This window comes from Solanum dulcamara, chromosome 12, assembly GCF_947179165.1.
Source record: "Solanum dulcamara chromosome 12, daSolDulc1.2, whole genome shotgun sequence".
Taxonomy (NCBI): domain Eukaryota; kingdom Viridiplantae; phylum Streptophyta; class Magnoliopsida; order Solanales; family Solanaceae; genus Solanum; species Solanum dulcamara.
The window spans coordinates 11,483,362-11,503,838 of record NC_077248.1 but is presented as its reverse complement, the minus strand read 5'-3'; the positions used below and the strand labels follow the sequence as shown (position 1 = coordinate 11,503,838).

At 32.8% G+C, this 20,477-nt stretch overlaps 2 protein-coding genes across 2 annotated transcripts; both read right to left on the bottom strand.

Annotated features, from left to right (window-relative positions):
- Positions 1-3,234: 3,234 nt before the first annotated feature.
- On the bottom strand, positions 3,235-4,780 carry LOC129877774 (peroxidase 22.3-like). The gene is made up of 3 exons (XM_055953304.1): positions 4,516-4,780; positions 4,204-4,398; positions 3,235-4,005 (listed from the first exon to the last, which is right to left on the bottom strand). The coding sequence occupies exons 1-3, from the start codon at positions 4,726-4,728 to the stop codon at positions 3,457-3,459; spliced, it is 957 nt and encodes a 318-aa protein (XP_055809279.1). The 5' UTR covers positions 4,729-4,780; the 3' UTR covers positions 3,235-3,456.
- A 4,301-nt stretch (positions 4,781-9,081) lies between these two features.
- LOC129877773 (peroxidase 22.3-like) lies at positions 9,082-10,703 on the bottom strand. Its single transcript, XM_055953303.1, has 3 exons — positions 10,360-10,703; positions 10,089-10,283; positions 9,082-9,903 (listed from the first exon to the last, which is right to left on the bottom strand). Exons 1-3 carry the CDS (start codon positions 10,570-10,572, stop codon positions 9,355-9,357), a joined length of 957 nt encoding a protein of 318 aa, XP_055809278.1. The 5' UTR covers positions 10,573-10,703; the 3' UTR covers positions 9,082-9,354.
- Between the last annotated feature and the right edge of the window lie 9,774 nt (positions 10,704-20,477).

The following is a 20,477-nucleotide window of genomic DNA, read 5'->3' as shown; positions in this document are numbered from 1 at the left end:
AGATACTGTTTGAAAGAGATATATTGTGGCCTATGAGCACTTTGTTGAAAATAATATATTTATTCTTGCTATATATGATTAATCATTTTTTTTATAAAACCATCTATCCAGTTATCCTGGGATGATGGGGTTAGGCATAGACCCTACCTCGTTTATTAATTAATCCTTTATTATTGTAATCATGCAGTCATAGTAACTTCATGAATTATGGATATGACACGAGGGTTATAACAAAGTGATGAATTCCAATGAGAAATGATTTTGCGTATTTGATATATATAATATGATGCCAAGGTAAAGTTTTGGTTCGCATGGCGGAGGAGAAATTATTTTCGGCGATTATATGAACCTAACGAGTCCTTCATGAGTCCTAACTATCTCATAGCATACCACTGTGGAAAAAGTGTATATTGTTCGGATCATTGGTCATTACATTGCATATTCTTATTTTGCATTGCTTTGCACCTTTCTTGTCTAGTTACCTTAATTGATGCTCTTGTATTTATTTATCGGAATTCTGGTTAGCTGTCTTATCCCTTTTCCCCAAAAGTTAGTGGACTTATATTATTGACTTAACGTGATTCATTTCATACTTTTTATGATATAATTGACTAACTCTAATTCAGTGATCTATGATGTCTATTAAGTATTCGTGTTATCATACTCATACTATTCTTGTTGTATCTTTTGATATAGATTCTAGCACTAAAAGACCGTGTTGATTCAGTTTGTCCAAGGTAGTGTTTATATGAAAGATTTGATAAGCTACCAGCGTTGGAGAAAAGCATATCTTTCCCTATGTTACTTATATGTCCTTTAGTTGTTTTATATAGTCTTGTATTTTGGAATTTGTTATTTCCACACTTTTATTGTACAAATCTCTGAAAGCTTTGGATTTTGAGACTTTCCACTTTTCTTAGTAGTTCTGCACCATTGTTTGTGTCACGGTCCTGACCCCTCCGTGAGAAGCATTCATTCTAATCCTCCGGTGGGAGAATCAATAACTAACCCAACTTATCTCACGTATAGAAATCAGAACACGGAATCATATGAATAAGACTATTTTAAACAATAAAAACTTGAGTTCTCATAAACTCAATTAATTACCAAAAATTCAATTGCAAACATTACCCCTAGAACCTGAAAGTCACTGTAAAAGCCTAGAATATGGGAATGCAACCCCGTGACAATAAACCTAAACTAAAGTCTAAGATAGTCTGAGTCTGAGAAGAAAGGACTAAGAAGCTAAGAGGAATAATCCATGGCAGCCTAAAAGAACCGGCCCACCCTTGAATTCGATGATCAAGTATCTCTCAACTGAGATCTCTCAATAGCCGCCTAAATATGTCTTATACTCAACAAAGAAAAAGTAAGTGCAGTATCAGTACACAAAAAAACGTGTACTGATAAGATCACACAGCCACTCCAAAGCATGAAAGTAAACATACAGCCACAATATAGTATAACACTAGCCAACACATATATGCAACAGTCACAATAATATACAAAATTCCTAACCTCAATATCCTGAAACAATAATGCGTAACACATGTCCCACATTATCACAACAAACAATACATTTGAAGCCATAAATTAATAAAACATGTTCATTGCATAAGATTATCAACATGATGTCATTTCACATAAGCCTTTTTGTTTTCCCCATATGCATTGCACAAGTAATACTACAAAGCAGTAGACATGCATACATACACAATTTGGAAACACATAAACCATCACCTACCTCGAACCAAGCCTTGAAAACTCTATGAAATCTGAGCTTTCCCCTTGTTACGAATCTTGACTTGTTCTTGATCTAAAAAAATAATGAAATACAAACAATCAATGATAATGGCCTAATAATACCCAGATTATAATCAAATTCTAACCCCCACACCACTTCATGATCATTCTACCCAAAACTAGGGCTTCCCACCATCAATCTCAAGCTAAAACCCCTTTCCAAGGTTACCCTCATGGATTCCAAAGATTAAAAATCGAATTTACAAGTTGGGGAAGAAATTAATTAATTTACCTTATTCGATGACCACGATGAAAAACTGGTCATGAAAATTACACAAAGTCGCCCTTAAAGTTCTCCAAAACGAGATGACCAAATTATGATTGATTTTGAGAATTTCTTCACTAAATCCGGACTTACCCCCTATAGCGGTCGTACCCCGTTGTAGAGGCTCGCCCCCAATATAGCGCCTGAAGTACCCCGCTATAGCGCTTAAACCACGCTATAGTGCCTGCGATCCACTATAGCGTCGTCCTCCCTCTATAGCAGATTGCATGGTACTGCAACTCCAAAAATCTCATAAAGAGCCTATTTTACAAAACAACTTCAATTCTTGACGTTTCAAATCATCCCTTTCACGCCAAGTTAATTTTCGAGAGTTCTACTCACCCGAATTCAATTCCATAAAATCCTATGGACTCCTTAATGTCTTCACTATTAGGGAAATCAATCCATACCTTGACTTCCGTATTGTCTTAGACCTTACCTGACTCAGATCCCGTTCAAGTTTAACCTAGTCTCGAATTTTTAAGTCACTACCCAAAAAAGAAAATCTGGCCCAATTCTTTCATCCTTGGCATACCCATAACGACTAGAACGAATCGTTACATTTTGAATAGATGATTGGCTTACCTACTGATGAAATAGTGTAAGTGTCATCATGACCTTGAATTTTTGTCTGTGACAACACTACAATAGGTGTTCTGTTTTCTCACAGTGAGCAATATCTTTGGGAAGATCTGGAGGTAAGATATGGGTAGACCAATGGTGCAAAACTCTTCCAAACTGTAAAAAGAGTTAATCAGGTTTACTTCAAGGTAACCTAAGTATAATAACCAATTTATTCAAGTTGAAAGGTATCTAGCTAGGACAAGTTAGTTGCTATGAATATTTTATCTCTTTGTGTTTGTGATTGTAATTGTGGTGGAAAAAGACAAGACAAGCAAGGAACTAGAAGATGAGAGGTATTGTTACAATGTTTAATGGGGCTTATTGGCTCAACTTATACAATTGTTAGTTCAGCAGGTTAAATTTGAGCAAAATGCAGCAAGCTCCTCAAATAGGAATATCAGTGCAAGCTGTGCTGGTAAAGAATTAAGCAGGTTAAGGCTTGCCCCACTCTAACCCTCCCCTATTTACATTCCTAAATCTATCAGCAAGTCATCTATAAAGATAATCAACAGTACATCAAAGGTAAAAGGAACACGTTCATTAAAAACACATCTTGGATTTACTAAGGAATCAAAACAACAAGATACAATCTCTCGCTAATTAACAAATTACCACACAACTCTATGAAGTCTCTCCATTCACAATTAACTTATTTTATGGATGAGAGGCTCTTCAAATGAGTAAAGATCACAATTACACTATAAAACAATAAAATTCTTGAAACACTTTATTCATGATCAACATCATCAATTACAAACCTCTAATTAGTTCACCTTCCTGCAGTTTACGCGAATTTGGCCTTGATTCCCTATCAATGGCTTGATATTTCCCATCTTAATCATAGACTTGACAAAATCTTTAGAGAAACTCCCGAGGTTGGTACTATATTTCTTAACAAGATTATCAGTCTGACCGCCGTTAAACAGTGCTTGATCAGAGTGCAGAAGTCCCTTCTTGGACACCAAGTTGCTAAAATATTTTGAGTCGAAAAGAGCTGGAGTTGGATCGAGTGGAGCAAGGTTGGAATTACCTCCACTGCGTGGACAATTGGCTTGGCGTTGTCTTGCAAAAGTGGAGTCGATGTTAGTCTCATTGTAGATGCGGTTCCTGAAGGTGAAACACTGAGCAAATCCTAGTGTGTGTCCTCCAGAGAGAGCGACGAGATCTTTCTCATCCAATCCTTGCTTCTTGAAGTTGTTGATAAGTGCTGGTAGGTCCATGAATGGAGTTGGGATATCATTGTTGGCTGTTGTTCTACTTGCTGTAGTGGAGTCCCTTCTTCCCAGTGGCACTTCCCATGTTGGTCCACCTAACTGCTCATGAAAAAATCATCCACTACTTTAGAACTAAAATGTAAGTAATTGTTAAGGGTTCAATAACTATAGTAGCTATTGCAACTGGCATTCAAGATTTTTTCTTGCATAATTAGCGTTTTAATGCTTTGTTCACAATTATTATAAATTGACAAGAGTAAAATGAAGTTAATTAGAGTGGATAGATAACGAACGCACTGCAACTATAGAGTCACGAGCTGCAACAGCGACAATATCTGCACAAGATACAATAGAACGTCTGCAACATTTGTCAACCTCCGACTTGATTTTGTCAATCACATCAAATCCTCTAATAGAATTGTTATTAGGTACTGCAGTCTTTTCACTGTCAATAATCGCCGTTTTGTCTAGAAGAATTGAAGCGTCACATCCCTGCATTTGCAAAGAAATATCAAGAAACCAATAGAGTATAACCATGTAATTACATTAGTACTAATTTAATTTAGAGCCTTGAAATATGTAAGTATGAATAGAGGAAAAATATCTCACATTGACGAAGCAATCATGAAAATGTAAGCGAAGCAAAGAAGCGCCCATTCGCCTCTCTTGCCTGATTGCATCCTCAACGACTCGTTTTATGGTTGGCAAAGCTTCAGGACAAACATGATCGTAGAAATAAGGTGAAAGAGAATTCGAAAGTGTCATGCTTGTCAGAGAAAACATGACTAACACATGAAGAAAAAAGAAGTTATTCGAAGACATTTCTATTGCTATAGTTTATGAAGTTGCTACACTTTTATGTGTGTTTTGGTGTGAGGAAGAGTGTAAAATGTGTGTGTATTTATAGTTAGGACAAATGTTGACTATGGCAACACGACAATGTTCTAGGTTTAGCAACTCTCAAAAGAATAAGCCAGACATTGACAAATTCTAACAAGACTTTTTTTTATGTAATACAAGTTACCAACTTCCCTGATCCTTTTGAAGGATAGTATTATTGTACTCTCTACATCCCATATTAGATGGACATCTTCTTAAAAATATTTGTTTCATATTACTTGATCATTTACTAAATCAAGATAAAATTAATTAATTTTTTTCTATTTTACCCCTACAATTAATATGGCCTTTTGAATGTAAACAACTCTCAATACTAGCTATGTCTATACTCTATCTATATTGAATTAATATAAACAAAGGGCAAAATGGTAAAGTCTTCCAATATATTAATAATTTCTTAATTAATCACCTATAAAGTTAGAAGTGTCAATCTAATATGAGACGGAGGGAGTATCCTTTATACAAAAAGATATGAAGCAAATGCAAGATAAAGTAAACAATAAAAAATTATGCATATAAGATCAAATTACTTATTACTAGGTTTTTAAATACATACTTTTAAATTAAATATTCAATAATTATAAATTGATAACTAACACCGTAAAAGTAATTGCTATCTATTCACTCATCTGAATATAATGAAATTCATGATTTTTTTCCCCCTATTTTCTAGATAACACGAGAATATGTTGGAGTTTAGAAAGTATTTTGGTACAATAAATAGGAAAAGGGGCTAGTAAAACACGAAATCCTTTTTAATAAGTGTTCCTCACATATTTAAAATAAAATAGATAGTGTAAGAAGAAGAATATATTCAAAAATAAAAATAAAATAAAATTTGAAAAATCAATATCAAAAATATTCTTACCTGAGAATTGAAATATTTATATCGATTATATCGAATTATATGTTGATCAAGTAATTATTTGATGAAAGTGTGTGTTCATTAGTTGAGACTTTGGTATATACACAGGTAGTAATTTGTCCCACTCTGTATAGCAGGACACTTATTAATTAGTTTTTCTTTTTGCATGAGTAGGTAGAAAAAGACTTTTTGAAGAAAAAGAAAATAAATTTACCCTACTTGACTTTTATTTGAAGTTACTTTTTACTTTTGTTGATACTCTAATGATGGAACTAATGATTAGGAGTTAAAAATTGAAGAATTATATAACCATTTTTTACGAGGGTATGACCAAAAGGTTTACTTCATGATAAGAACGGTTTCATTCGATTGATATTTTTTATATTATATTATATGAGGGAGGGAGGGAGTAATCGTGGATAATATTTTATACTGTGGCTACTAACAACAAATTGATAGCCAAACAAAACATAATATTCCCCTCCATCTTAATTCATATAACATAAGTTTAACTGAACATATAGTTTTAAAAATATTTTTAAAATTTATAGTTTAAAATAAATAATAAATATTTGTGTGATTATAATATTTTTTTTCAAAAAGAGCCCACATTCCTATATATATATATTTAGCTAAAAGTAATACAAAAATAGAGGGGGGCTAAACATGACCTCTGGACAGTTTAAGGAAATATTAACGGTGTAAAATATATTATTCTCTAAAACTTTAAAGTCAATACAAAAATTAACTGACAAATAAATTAGTTTTGTCGTATTTGATTCTGATGCTAGGAAGCTGACAACCATCCAAGTGATAAGCACCTTTAATCTCATTAGGCAGACTTGTGAAATCAGTGAAAGCTTTAGGTAATTCAGACATGATCCAATAGCGGGTACATAGTGTCTAAGATCTCTCTAAGCTTGATGTTCTTGTTGTCTCTTTGTTCTATCATTTAGACAATCAAGAGAGAGACCAGCTCAAGTGTAAACTGTGAATAACCGTTAGTTAAACTACACCACTGAACCCCAAAAACAGTTGCAAGAGCTTCTATCACAATTTATTGGAGCAGCAAAAGCAAAAGAGACTGGAATGTGAGTTGGAGGCATTTTCACTCATATTTTTTTAAAAAAAATACTAGAAAAAAAGAATTTTTTTTTTTTAAAAAAAAATAACTAACTAAACATTGAAAAATCAGAAAACTTCTTTAAAAAATTATTTCCATACCAAATGGACCCTTAGTGTAGACTATACGATGAAATTAAAAACACTCTTTGAGTAGTTATACAAAATGTCAACGCTAACAACATGGAAAAAAATAATTGTATGGAAGCAATTGGTTAAGATTGATGTGGAAGGTCTTAATTAGTCCCTTTAAGTAATAGAGTTGAATACTATTGCCACAGTTATATTTTATTGGGTCATCCATTAATCATCGACTATAATAAATAAGTTATTTTATTGGTCCCTTGGCATAGCGTGTGTCACCGAAAACTCCTTCAAATAAAATATGACGAAGAAGAAGCTCGATACCAACATGGATTGTGGTGCAGTGGTAGGACTGTTCCACCCTTAACCAGATGTCTCAAATTTGAGTTTTGGGTATGGAGAAAATCCTGTTGGGAGCGTCATTCTCGAATGGGCCCTGCAGTACACAGTTCAAATTTAGTCAGAGCTCTACAAACTCCAGCCACCGAGTGGAAAATCAAAAAAGAAGAAGAAGCTCGATCAACAACTACGTTTAAATAATACACTTTGTCTCTTTGTTTAGGACTTTATGCAATTATGGTACATTGGTTCTGCATGGATTGAAATCTATTGTTTTGATTAAAATAAAATGATCGAAAGATTAAAATCTCATACTATTTTTTTTTTTTTTTTGGGGGGGGGAGGGATAATGTAAATAGAAAGTAATACTTCCTCCATTTTAATTTTATATAACATGCTTAACAGCACAAGATTAAATGACATTTTCATACATTTTATATATATTTAGTTTAAGACTACAAGATTTTAAAATCTTCTTTACTTTTTAAATTCCGTGTCAAATCAAAATTAAACAAATAAATTAAAACGAATAGAGTATTTTTTTCTCAAAACTATCTTAGACAACCGCCTTGCAATATAAATCTTGAAAAAATATATGAAATAAAAGACATCATGTTAATTGGACAACTAGCTCAAAGTTATGACCTTAAAATAGTTTCTACCATTTACAACTTGTTTTATTTTTATTGCTAATTTACTTTTTTTTTGGTCCATTTGACATATGATTTAAAATATTAAATTAGATTTACTACGCCAAAATTGTAAAAGTATAATAAAAATATATAATAAATTGATATGGTCTGGCCGGTGCATCGATGGGCCCTGTGCCGGCTACCTTGCTAGGCTCAAGACCTCATCCGACCCAGCCCTCTGTTTAGTCCCCCTATGGTCCATCCCCCTTGCTTCTTCTTTTTTTGTTTCCCATTCATTTGTTTGGAGCCCATAGAACTCTGACTAAATTCGGATCACAGTACTGCAAGCATTCCCCTCGCTTTCTAGTCGGTTTGTGTCAAGCTGGATTCTTATTAGGTTAAATGGGTCGCTTTCAATCGACCTAGTTGACAAGCGAAGCTTAGTGGAGGGTTTGACATACACCCTACTTCATTTTATCGACAGAAGAAGCTAAAGTTGCTAAAGCCTACAGATTCAGGAAGCTTACGAACCTTACTGAAATAATTGAGGTTGAACTATTGCAAGCTTAGAAATCTTGTGTAGTGAGCCTAGTTGTATCAACATGAAGTTGTAGGTGTTGAACAACAAGGAGTTGATCGATTCTTAGGGCGAAGATTGACAACATAGAAGCTATGATATAATTAAGGGTGAAAATGCACATCAAGAGCTTACGAAAATTGAATCTTCTACGTACAAGGGTGCACATGAAGACATGAATATTTTATGGGTTTCTCATCGTTAAAAAGGGTAATTTGTCGAAGCACCATGATCTCTAAATCTACATTCAAGAAGTGTTTTGATGATTGACAAACTGTGTACAAGTGACAGTCCATACGAAGAAACAAGACTGAAGATTCAAGAACGAGGTCCTTACGGATCTCGAAGAAGAAATGAGAAATTCACAACATAATACCAGAGGAACTCATTAGAGAACCTGTTACTTTATATAGAACTAGCGACTGTCAAGATGAAGTTGTTTCATTTGTATTTTAAAATTTTGATTTTTGTCCTCTGCTTGATTCAATGGCACTTAGGTATCCTCGACTTTGATATCCCTAGGTCTATCAAAATTTGAAAAAGCTGCAGTCGAATTTTTGTGTTTCCTTTACATTTATTGCATGAATGTTTTCTCCGTAATTTTATCAAACTTTGCTTGATCATGAAATAGTTGTTTGTCAAGTGTTGGTCATATATCACTAAAATCTATCAACATGCAAGAAATCTTTCAAAATAATCAATAGTACATCAAAGGTAAAAGGAACTCGTTCATTCAAAACACATCTTCGATTTATTGAGCAATCAAAACAACAAGATCCAATCTCTCACTAATGAAAAAATTACCACACAACTCTACAATTTGATGGAAGAGTCAAGAGAGGCTTTTGATAAAAGATCACAATTACACTTGAAAACAATCAAATTCTTGAAACGCTTTATTCATGATCAACATCATCAATTACCAACTCTTAGTTCACCTTCCTGCAGTTTACGCGAATTTGGCCTTGATTCCCTATCAATGGCTTGATATTTCCCATCTTAATCATAGAATCGACAAAATCTTTAGAGAAACTCCCGAGGTTGATACTATATTTCTTAACAAGATTATCAGTCTGACCTCCGTTAAACAGTGCTTGATCAGAGTGCAGAAGTCCTTTCTTGGATACCAAGTTACTAAAATATTTTGAGTCGAAAAGAGCTGGAGTTGGATCGAGTGGAGCAAGGTTGGAATTGCCTCCACTGCGTGGACAATTGGCTTGGCGTTGTCTTGCAAAAGTGGAGTCGATGTTAGTCTCATTGTAGATGCGGTTCCTGAAGGTGAAACACTGAGCAAACCCTAGTGTATGTCCTCCAGAGAGAGCGACGAGATCTTTCTCATCCAAACCTTGCTTCTTGAAGTTGTTGATAAGTGCAGGTAAGTCCATGAATGGAGTTGGGATATCATTGTTGGCTGTGGTTCTACTTGCTGTAGTGGAATCCCTTCTTCCCAGTGGCACTTCCCATGTTGGTCCACCTAACTGTTCATGAAAAAATCATCCACTACTTTAGAACTAAATTAAAATATAAGTAATTGTTAAGGGTTCATCAATTATAGTAGCTATTGTAGCATACAAGATTTTTTCTTGCATAATTATCGTTCTAATGCCTTGTTCACAATTATTATAAATTGACAAGAGTAAAATGAAGTTGATAAATAACGCACCGCAACTACAGAGTCACGAGCTGCAACAGCGACAATGTCTGCACAAGACACAATAGAACGTCCACAACATTTATCAACCTCCGACTTGATTTTGTCAATCACGTCAAATCCTCTAATAGAATTGTTATTAGGTACTGCAGTCTTTTCACTGTCAATGGTAGACGTTTTGTCTAAAAGAATTGAACCGTCACATCCCTGCATGTACAAGACATACATTATCTCATGAATAGAAATATGTAAGTATGAAAAGAGGAAAATGAAAGAATCTCACATTGACGAAACAATCATGAAAATGTAAACGTAGCAAAGAGGCACCCATTCGCCTCTCTTGCCTGACTGCATCCTCAACGACTCGTTTTATGGCTGGCAAAGCTTCAGGACAAACATGATCGTAGAAATAAGGTGAAAGAGAATTCGAAAGTGTCATGCTTGCTAGAGAAAACATGACTAACACATGAAGAAAAAAGAAGCTATAAGAAGCCATTTGAAATGCTCTAGTTTATGAAATTGCTACACGCTTATGTGCTTTGGTGTGAGGAAGAGTGTAAAATGTGTGTTTATTTATAGTTAGGACAAATGTTGACTATGGAAACACGACAATGTTCTAGGTTTAGCAACTCTCAAATTAAGAATAAGACAGACATTGACAAACTCTAACAACACTCTTTTTTTAGTAATGCAAGTTACCAACTTCCCTGATCCTTTTGAAGGACATTATTATTGTATCCTAGATTATAAAATATATGAAGCAAATGCAAGAGAATATGTTTGAGTTTAGAAAGTACTTTGTATAATAAATAGGAAAAAAGGCTAGTAAAACATCATGAAATCCTTTTTCATAAGTGTTCCTCACGTATTTGAAATTGAAGAGACAGAGTGTAAAAAGAACAATGTATTCATAAAATAAAGATAAAGAGAGAATTTGTAAAAATTGATGTAATTACTAGTAATATTCTTACCTACCGAGAATTGAAAAACATAATTGCTCCAAGTCAATTATATCGAATTACATGTTGATCAAGTAATTATCTGATAACTCGATTGGTTTCTTAGTTGAAACTTTTGTATCAACACAGGTAGTATAATTTGTCCTACTCTGTATAGAGGGGTACTTATTGAGCTTTTAAAATAATCGAGATTGTATTGATTTTTTCCAAGATACTTTCCACTAGTTCATGATACTGAGATTTAAAAATTGAAGAATGATGAGGGAGGGAGTAATCGAGGATAATATTAATTTTGTGGCGACTAACAACTAATTGACAACCAAACAAAAAATAGTACTCCTAATTTGTAAAATATATATATCAAAATACAGGAAAAGAACAAGGATGTGTTTAGTATGAAGAAAAATGATTTTCACGGAAAATGATTTTCTGAAAATAAGTTATTTTCTTACTTAATTTCTGATGTTTAATAAATAAAATAAAATATTATTTCAAATAAATATTTAATATAATTCAAGCAAATACTGTGAGAGTGAAAGTGGGATAGGGTGGTCGGATGGGGGCAATCTGGTGTTTGAATGTGAGGGAGGTAATATAGGCAAGTGTTATCTACTTGTGAAATTTGTTTTCTCTACATTAACTTCACTAGAAAAGTCAATTTTTTCATTTTTAAGAACTTTTTTTTGAACAAAAAATGTTTTCAAAAAAAATTAACCAATCAAAAAAATAGAAAAATGTTTCAAAAAATGTTCTCCATACCATACACAACCTTAGTGTGGCCTGTGCACGTACTATAACATGAAAAAACACCCTTTTGAGTAATTAAGCTAATTGTCAACCCTTAACAACATACAAAGAAAGTAATTGTATGTAAGGAGGCAGTAATTAGTTCCTGAATGTTATATCCCGTATTTTATACGGTTGGATATTTTAAAGTAACCGTGGTAAAGTAAAGGGAATGACTATCTTCCAAAATTTATTTTAATATACAAGTTGGTTATGAATATTATTTATGAACATTAATAGTGTGAAAATATTGGGAAAGGCAAAGGGCAAAAAGAAAAATTCACAAAGTAGCCTATGGTAATATTGTGGAAGGCTAGGGGTAAAACGGAAATTTCACAAAGTGTTCAAGAATGTTCTTGAAAGACCAAAGTGTTCGGGAAAATTCATGCAGGGGTGCACTCTTTTATGGCCATGTGATGAATATATATGAACCAAAGTGTACATGACAAGACAATTAAGTCATCTTTATTTTTTTAAGAAATTCTAAAAAAAATGGAGAAGGGGGTCATGTGTCTTTATTCTTATTTGAGGGGCTTAATTATAAATATGAATAAGTGGTGGAAGATATATATATATATATATATATATATATATATATATATATATGTTTGTTTGATGATCAACCTTATCAACAAGTCATTTTATCTTCCAAGTTCAAGAGAGTTCTAGAGAAAGAAAGAAGAGAGAAAACTAGAGAGAAAGAGAGAAAGACCTACGAATTTGGAGAAGAAAAGAGGTAAGTTTTCCGATTTCGTTCCGTGAATTAATTATCTAGGGTATACCAAGATGTTATGAAGGTATTGGTAATATACATTTATGGTTTGGAGAAGCCCAAAACGTTACCAAACAGCCCCAAAATTTTAGCCGCGCTACGAGAACTTCTGCGGCAAGTTTTGGCGAGTTTGGTGAATTTCTAGCAAGGTAAGATTTTCTCTTTCAATTGAAGTTTATGAGGTTTTTTATGGGGTATGTTAAATGTATTAAATGATGCTGGAAGTGGGAAAAAATGTATAAGGATGCGTGACGTTAGAAACAACTAAATGGAAGTCATAGTAGTTAAATCGAAGTCGCGTAGTGTGTTGTCGTTGTGGTGCTGCGGTATGGTTAAAGATTTTGCGAAATAAAGGTTAAAAACTCTATTTTGGTATCGTAAATTTTGAGCTAGTTGTTTGGAGTTGTATTGTGGGATATTGAAGTGATTTAATGGTATATGTGCTACTGGTTGTTGTTGTTGGATGGTTTTTGATATTATGGCCAAGTTGAAATTTCGGAGATGGTGTATTTACAGGGGAAGTGCTGCTGAAATTTCGATAGAAAAAAAATGTTAGTTTAGGATGAGAATCTTGGATATCTACAGCTAATGTTTGCATTCGTTAACATTGTTATAAATTTTTGGGAAGGCCAAGAGTTAAGTGAGATTGACTAAGGAAGCGGACAAGGTATGTAAGGCTTACCCTTTTCTTTCAAGGCATGATCCCGATGTTATGGTTTCATAAGTGCTTCCATATTTTTTTTGTTTTCAAAAGCTAGGTATCAATGGTCCCAAGGAAATGACTACTTTTCTTATAACCAGTCAATGTTTTCCAAAATGTCTATAGTTTCCCAAAACAAAGATTTTGTAACACCCTTAAATATTATTGATTCATGGATCCTTTCTTTCATGAAGTCCAAATAAATTATCAAAGTTTTTTATTTAATTCAAGCATGAAACTTTATGGATTTTTTATATCATGATTCCAAATGCATAGATTATTAAATATATGAAATTTAATTACCTTTACATTAACTTATATTGGCTTTTAAATGCATTAAATTGTTGATTTATCAAAAGTCCTTATATGAAGGCATGAAAAGATTTTGATCATATTCTAAAAGTATTTTGATCATGTTCTCTCATGCCTAAAGATTTTGATCATGTTCTAAAGTATTTTGATCATGTTCTAAAGTATTTTGATCATGTTCTAAAGTATTTTGATCATGTTCTAAAAGTATTTTGATTATGTTCCCTCATGCCTAAAGTAATTTGGGCATAACTTTTCATAGGATGGTCCAAATTAGGTGATTTCTGAATAGACACAACATCATTACCTACAACTTTCATGAAGAACATATCTTAAGATTCGGATTTTAAGTAGATCAAATAAATTGATCTTTGCAAGACATAGTGCTGTGACGGAATGGAGTGTTTGTAGAATAAAATTCATATCTCGATGTAGAATGCTCCAAATTGGATGATTCTTGAACTAACTGAAACTAGACTTCTATATCTACAATTCTTATGAAGACACCAAATCCTAATAAGGAATTTATCTTATTCAAACGTAGCTTCGAAAACAGATATTCTGTTAAAAGAGATTTCATCTCACCTACCATAGAAAGATCTAGAACCATTTGACATCATCCATGACATCAAAATTCTCCATTGAATTTTCAAGATCATCCTTTATGATTATGTTTATTTATTGTTAGGTCTCTCCTCCACACCTATAAATACCCATCTTATTTCCTCATTTTATTCACCAAGCTTTCTTAAGAAACTCTTCTCTCTATATACTTCTTTACTCCTTCTCAAATATAGTTTTAGTTTTAGTAGTATAAAAATACTAATCTAGTGATTCTTATACTCCGGGTAGTACACAAAATAAACCGGCAAGAAAAAAAGGCTAGGGGTCCAAGAGTGTTCCAATTCGAATTAAAGCTTCCGATTTAAGGTATGTAAGGCTTTCATAGCATTGGATTGAGTTCGTCCATGCGCCCAATATTTAAATTCATTATAATTGAGTTATAGTTGAGTTTTATCCAAATCTTGAATTCTAAATGAAATAATTCTTTTTCTATTGAGTTTGATATATTTATGCATTAATATTATTATTATTATTATTATCATCTCTCATATTATTGGAATTATTGTTCATGGCTACTTTCCCATGAATCTTAATTGATTTGATGTTCATGAATATTTTTACACATGTTTTGAGTAAAGATGTTGGCTTTTTATTATTTTCATTGATAAAAAGAAAGTTATATGAATTAATACTATATATGTATTTTATTGAGTTTTGAAAGAGCAAAAGAGTTGAATTTGAATGAATTTGAGAAAATGATATTTTGAGCAAGATGTTTTGATAAGATGTAAATGATGTTTTTGGAAGTATAATGATTGATGAACATAAAATGAGATGAGTTTGATGGTTTAAATTAAAGTCCAATGAGACTAGATGATGAGTTTAATATGAGCACATATTTTTTGGAGTAGTATTGAGCATCGAGTTGGGTAAGAGTTTAATTGACTCAAACCCCAGAACTACGTAGCCAGCGTAGGATGGAGGCTATGCCTCTTAAGTCCCAAAAATAGGACTTTGATGAGTGGATCCAAGATGGTGATGTCCTTTACCCTGGCAAGGTATTGGATGGATGTGGCAACGACATCGCTTCGTTGTATCATCGCTAGCTCATAAGTGATGGTTGTCGGTTAGAGAAACTCCCAATTGAGTAAGTATTGCTTGTTACTATTATTTTTATTATTATATTTTAAACTTGCATTACATATTGATGTTGAGATGATGTTGAGTTCTGAGCTGAGTTTTCTTGAAAGAAGTTTCTTGATATTTGTCCTTACCTTCCTGCCATTTTACATACTCGTACATTCCAAGTACTGACGTCATTCGACCTGCATCGTTTTATGATGCAGATACAGGTGTTAGAGATCCTCAACAGGCGCTTCATTGAAGATCATTATTTTTCAGCTATTTGGTGAGTCCTTCTTATATTCGGAGGAACTCTTTATCCTTTAATTATTGTTGAGTATTATGTTTCTTTTAAGATAGCCATGAATATGTCATTGGCACCATCTAAGAGTATTAGAGGCTTCATAGACAGAGTTTAATGATGTAATTGGAGTAGTTCTCCTTTGAAACTACTTCTTCTAAAAAAAAATTTCTCTTTCATTAGATGTTGTTAATAGAGAGCCCATATAAGTGTTCTTATTAAGTCTTCCGCTGATGAATGAATAAGTGATGAGACCAAGTGGTTCTCTCAGAGGCCAGAGATGGTTTTTGAGTGCCGGCCACGCCTAGGGTACCCTCTCGGGGCGTGACAGATTTACAGTATTACAAGCTTTTATGACAATAATGATGGATATGATTTACAACGACATTGATGATGTCGAGGATGAGAATATGTCTATGATGGCTATGATAAGAACGGCTTCATGTCTGAAAGGTGTTTGATATGACTCTCGTCTTGATTTTTTAATAATATTTTCATCTTATAGCAATTGTTCCTTCTAGGTGAGACAAAGCGACCATGGTTAGTCCATAATACAATTGGAGGTTACCGACCTTCTGTCACTCCGATAGATACATGACTTTCGTTGGGCTCTCATGCATGATGTCTATATGTATATGTATATGGGGGATATGGGGAAGGGTCATATGTTGCGCTATAGACGCATTTCCACCTGGTCAGTTGGCGTAATTTTCATCTTGGACGCGGAATGCCCGAACGCGGAACATATGTGGGCGATATGACATGTTCTATTTTCTATGTATATGAAAAAGAAATGTTTTTAAAGAAAAAGACAAGCATGGATGGCATCCATCCTAAAAGGCACTCATATGTACAGATTACTCTCTTATCTTACTATATGTTCTATGATTCTATGATATGATTGTTCATACCTTATGTTCTTTATTATGCTGATTTTCATGCATTACATACTCGGTACATTACTCGTACTGACCCTTTTTTTCTCCGGAGGCTGCGTTTCATGCCGCGCAGGTACACCCAAACGAGTAGAAGCTATTGTAGAAGATGTTGCAGTGGGTTAGCAACTCCACTTGTTCCTAGAGTGCTGCCGAGTCAGAGTATATGCGCTATGATGTTTCATTCGAAGTTAGAGACTTTGCAGACAGAGTCGTGGGTATAGAGTGTCAGCTTTGTAAGCGGCATCATCAGTCGATATGTTATTATGTCGTATGTCACGAGTTTTATGGGATGATGGATTTTGGAAAGCAAGATTCGCAAAGCTTAGCTATATTTTTCATTTCTTTTGATGTATAAGTCTAAATAGATTAAGTATGTAATATGAGGTAGCGGGTTCGCTCGGCTCCGAGCATGGGGTCGGGTGCCCATCACACCCTATTAAGATCGGGGTGTGACACTGAAGTAGTAGGTTGAATACTTGCTACAGTTCTATTTTATTGGCTCATTATGTATGGGGTAAAAGCTATTTGGACATATGGCGACACGAGAGAAACGATATGTGGCACCATTGGCAGAGTTTCAAAGAGAAGCAATTGAAGGGATGTTGGAGATTCGAAGTTCGAAGAATGAAGAAGGAACAATCTGAGAGCACGAAGAATGAAAAGTACAGAAAGACTGGTGTTCCAATGATATGGCCAAAAGGCAGACTCACAGATATTATCGTACAGATAATCTGAGTACAATAGAGAAATATTAGCTGACAGCGCTAACGACATTGCTACGTGGTCAACATTCATTGGATGTGGTACTTTAGGGCTCGAGTGGAGCGTTTTTATTGATTGATGCTTTATATTTATAACCTATAAATAAATTATTTATTTCACACACTGTAGGACATTCTAATTCAAAGAAATACAATAGCAATACTTCACATTAATCGTGTGCTCCAAGTTTTCCTTATTCATTAAGTCTTTGTCTTATAGCATTAATTCCATCGAATCGTTCTTAGAGTTGAAGCTACTAACACCGCATCTAGTTCTCATCGACATCACTGAAGCTCTAAAGCTTCATACAATCTCTTTTCTTATTTACTTTATTAACATTATGTCGTTTTTTGTTTACTATCATCTCAATATTCAACTACTAATAATCAAATCTAATAAGTTAAATTAAAACATGTTAAATTGAGTTGAAAATAGGTTTGGGTTAACAGTGAAAATCTTCAAGGAATGGTATAAAATCCTCAAAAAAAAAAAAACATAATGGGTATTATTTAAACATAGTTGTTGATCTACTGATCACGCTTCTTCTTCAACATACTTGAAACAGATTTTTCCGTGACACACGGTATTCCAAGGGACCATATGATATATATAATCTTGAATTAACTTATATAGTATAGTTTATAAGTAATGATTAATGAATGAACCAATAAAATACAATTGTGGCAAAGTATTCAACTCAAGGAACTTATTAAGACCTTCAGCATCAGTCTTAGCCTTATTTGTTTGTATTTGACGGGTGTTTGAATTTGAATAATTTAGATCTTAGTTTATTTAAGTATATTTATTTATATTAAGATTTAACTATTTATTTGGTTTGAATAGGTCTTAATCGTTTTGATATTGAATAAAGTCTTAATATCATTAAGAAGTATTTTGTGTGGATATTTTTCACCATCACTTTATCTACAATCACCAACCATCACCATTAACCACCTCTACCATCAAAACCACCAATACAACTACCTCGCCAACCATCTGCCACAACCAGTAGGAACCACCACCCTTATCAAGTATCATTATTGTCGGTCGGTAGCATCAGTGGCGGAATCAGAATTTTTAATAAGGGGGTTCAAAATATGAAAAAATAGACACATGAACTAGCCGAAGGGGGTTCGATATCTACTATTTATACATAAAAAATATTTTAACCATCTATAAATAGTATAATTTTTCGCCGAAGGGGGTTCGGATGAACCCCTTGGACACCATGTGGGTCCGCCACTGGGTAGCACACCAAGCACCTTTATCAGTATAATTATATCCATGGTTATCACTTTCACTGCCGCCGCTACTGTGAACAACTACCATCAATGAATGTATTTGATTGGGTATGAAATTATAAATTAAAAAAGAAAGATTTTTGAAATTTGTTGTTTAAAAGAAGTCACAGATATTTGTGTGCTATAAATCATCTCATTAAGAGTACAATGAGAACTTTAAAGTTAAATGTTTACTACATATAAAATAATATCATTTTTTGGAGACCGAAAAGGAAAGAGTGTCACGTAACTGATTTGTTAGTCGCCACAAGATAAAATAGGGGAGAATCACTTATAAATGCATAATAAGGAACATATTTACAAAATGTGATAAAAAATTTCAGTTTACAAAATATATTAAGAGTTTTTTTACGAAACATATACAAAAAATTTATCAACGCTTAAAAATTTGTGTATGAAATCGATATGAAATATGTATATCTCGCTCAAAGCTTAGAATTTCGCTCACATTTTTCGTATATGAAAACTGTGTAAAATGTGTATGAAATATTTATATCTTACTCAAGACTTAGAATTTCGATCACAATTTCGTGCATAAAAACTGTATAAAATTAATATGAAATATGTACGCAATTGTATAAAGTCCATGTTAAGTTTTTAAAAATTTAATACAACTACGACAACATTACATTCAACTTTCATACAAGTTTAATACAACTAAAGTAGCATACAAGATTTAAAATAAAATTTTATATAAATTCAATATACAATTATCATACAATTTTGAATCTCCTTCGAAACTAGAAAAATGTGGCAATGATAAATGAATGAGCCAATAAAATATAACTGTGGCAATAGTATTCAACTCTATTACTTAAGGAACTAATTAAGATTTAAGACCTTCAACATCAGTCTTAACCAATTGCTACCCCTCCTTAAAATTATTTTATTTCCATGTTGTTAGCGTTGACATTTAATATAGTATGGAATAATTTAAAATGTAGATAATTTTAATAATAATTTTTTTATTTTAATAAATTTAAAATAAAAGTTTTATTTTTAAGCTAAATAAAATGAAAGTTTTATTTTTAAGCTAAATAAGATAAAAGTTTTAATTTTAAGTTAAATAATTAAGGTGAAAATTTTATTTAAAGCTAAATAAGATGGGAGTTTTATTTTTAAGTTAGATAAGATGAAAGTTTGATTTTAAAAACACACGGCACAATTATGGAAATGCATACACAAAAATATTTAAGTTAGATAAGATAAACATATTTTTTAAAGAATGAATAACTAAAGCTTGTAAAGAAAATGTAAAAAAAAAAAACTAAATAAGGTGGAGGCTATTTTTGTAAACAAACAACTTATTTATTCAATGAATATAATTTTGAATATGAAAAACCAAACAAGCAATAAAAACTACTCTCATCATAACTAATCTCAACATAACTTATCCCAGCATAACTTATCCAACATAACCAATCCCATCATAATTTATATCCAAACCAAACGACCTCTTAATGTTTGATTAGTTAGTTTTTTTTTTTAAAAAAAAAAACAAGTTCTTAAAAGTGAAAGAAAGTGACTTGTGTAATAAAATTATGGAAAAATGAATTTCTTAAGGGCATCTCCAACCCTAACACCAAATTTTACATAAAATTTGGTGCTAGCATCAAATTTTACACTAGCACCAAATTTGATGTAAATCAACTTCAACCCACTGCACCAAATTTTACACCAAAAAATAATATTTTTCTCTCTCTTCATTATTATATTATTATTTCTTATTTCATTTATATTTTCTTATTTCATAAAATAAAATTCTTTCTATAAAACATTCACTGTATATAATTTTCATATTATTTCAAATTATAGTCGTTTAATATAAAATTATTTTATATCATAATTTCTTAAATAATATAAATTGCTAGCAAATATTACATATTA

Coding starts and splice junctions, on each gene's coding strand:
- LOC129877773 (XM_055953303.1), bottom strand. CDS start 10,572: ATGGCTTCTTATAGCTTCTTTTTTCTTCATGTGTTAGTCATGTTTTCT. Junction 10,284..10,359: donor TTCATGATTGTTTCGTCAAT/GTGAGATTCTTT, acceptor TTGTACATGCAG/GGATGTGACGGTTCAATTCT. Junction 9,904..10,088: donor CTCGTGACTCTGTAGTTGCG/GTGCGTTATTTA, acceptor TTTCATGAACAG/TTAGGTGGACCAACATGGGA.
- LOC129877774 (XM_055953304.1), bottom strand. CDS start 4,728: ATGTCTTCGAATAACTTCTTTTTTCTTCATGTGTTAGTCATGTTTTCT. Junction 4,399..4,515: donor TTCATGATTGCTTCGTCAAT/GTGAGATATTTT, acceptor TTGCAAATGCAG/GGATGTGACGCTTCAATTCT. Junction 4,006..4,203: donor CTCGTGACTCTATAGTTGCA/GTGCGTTCGTTA, acceptor TTTCATGAGCAG/TTAGGTGGACCAACATGGGA.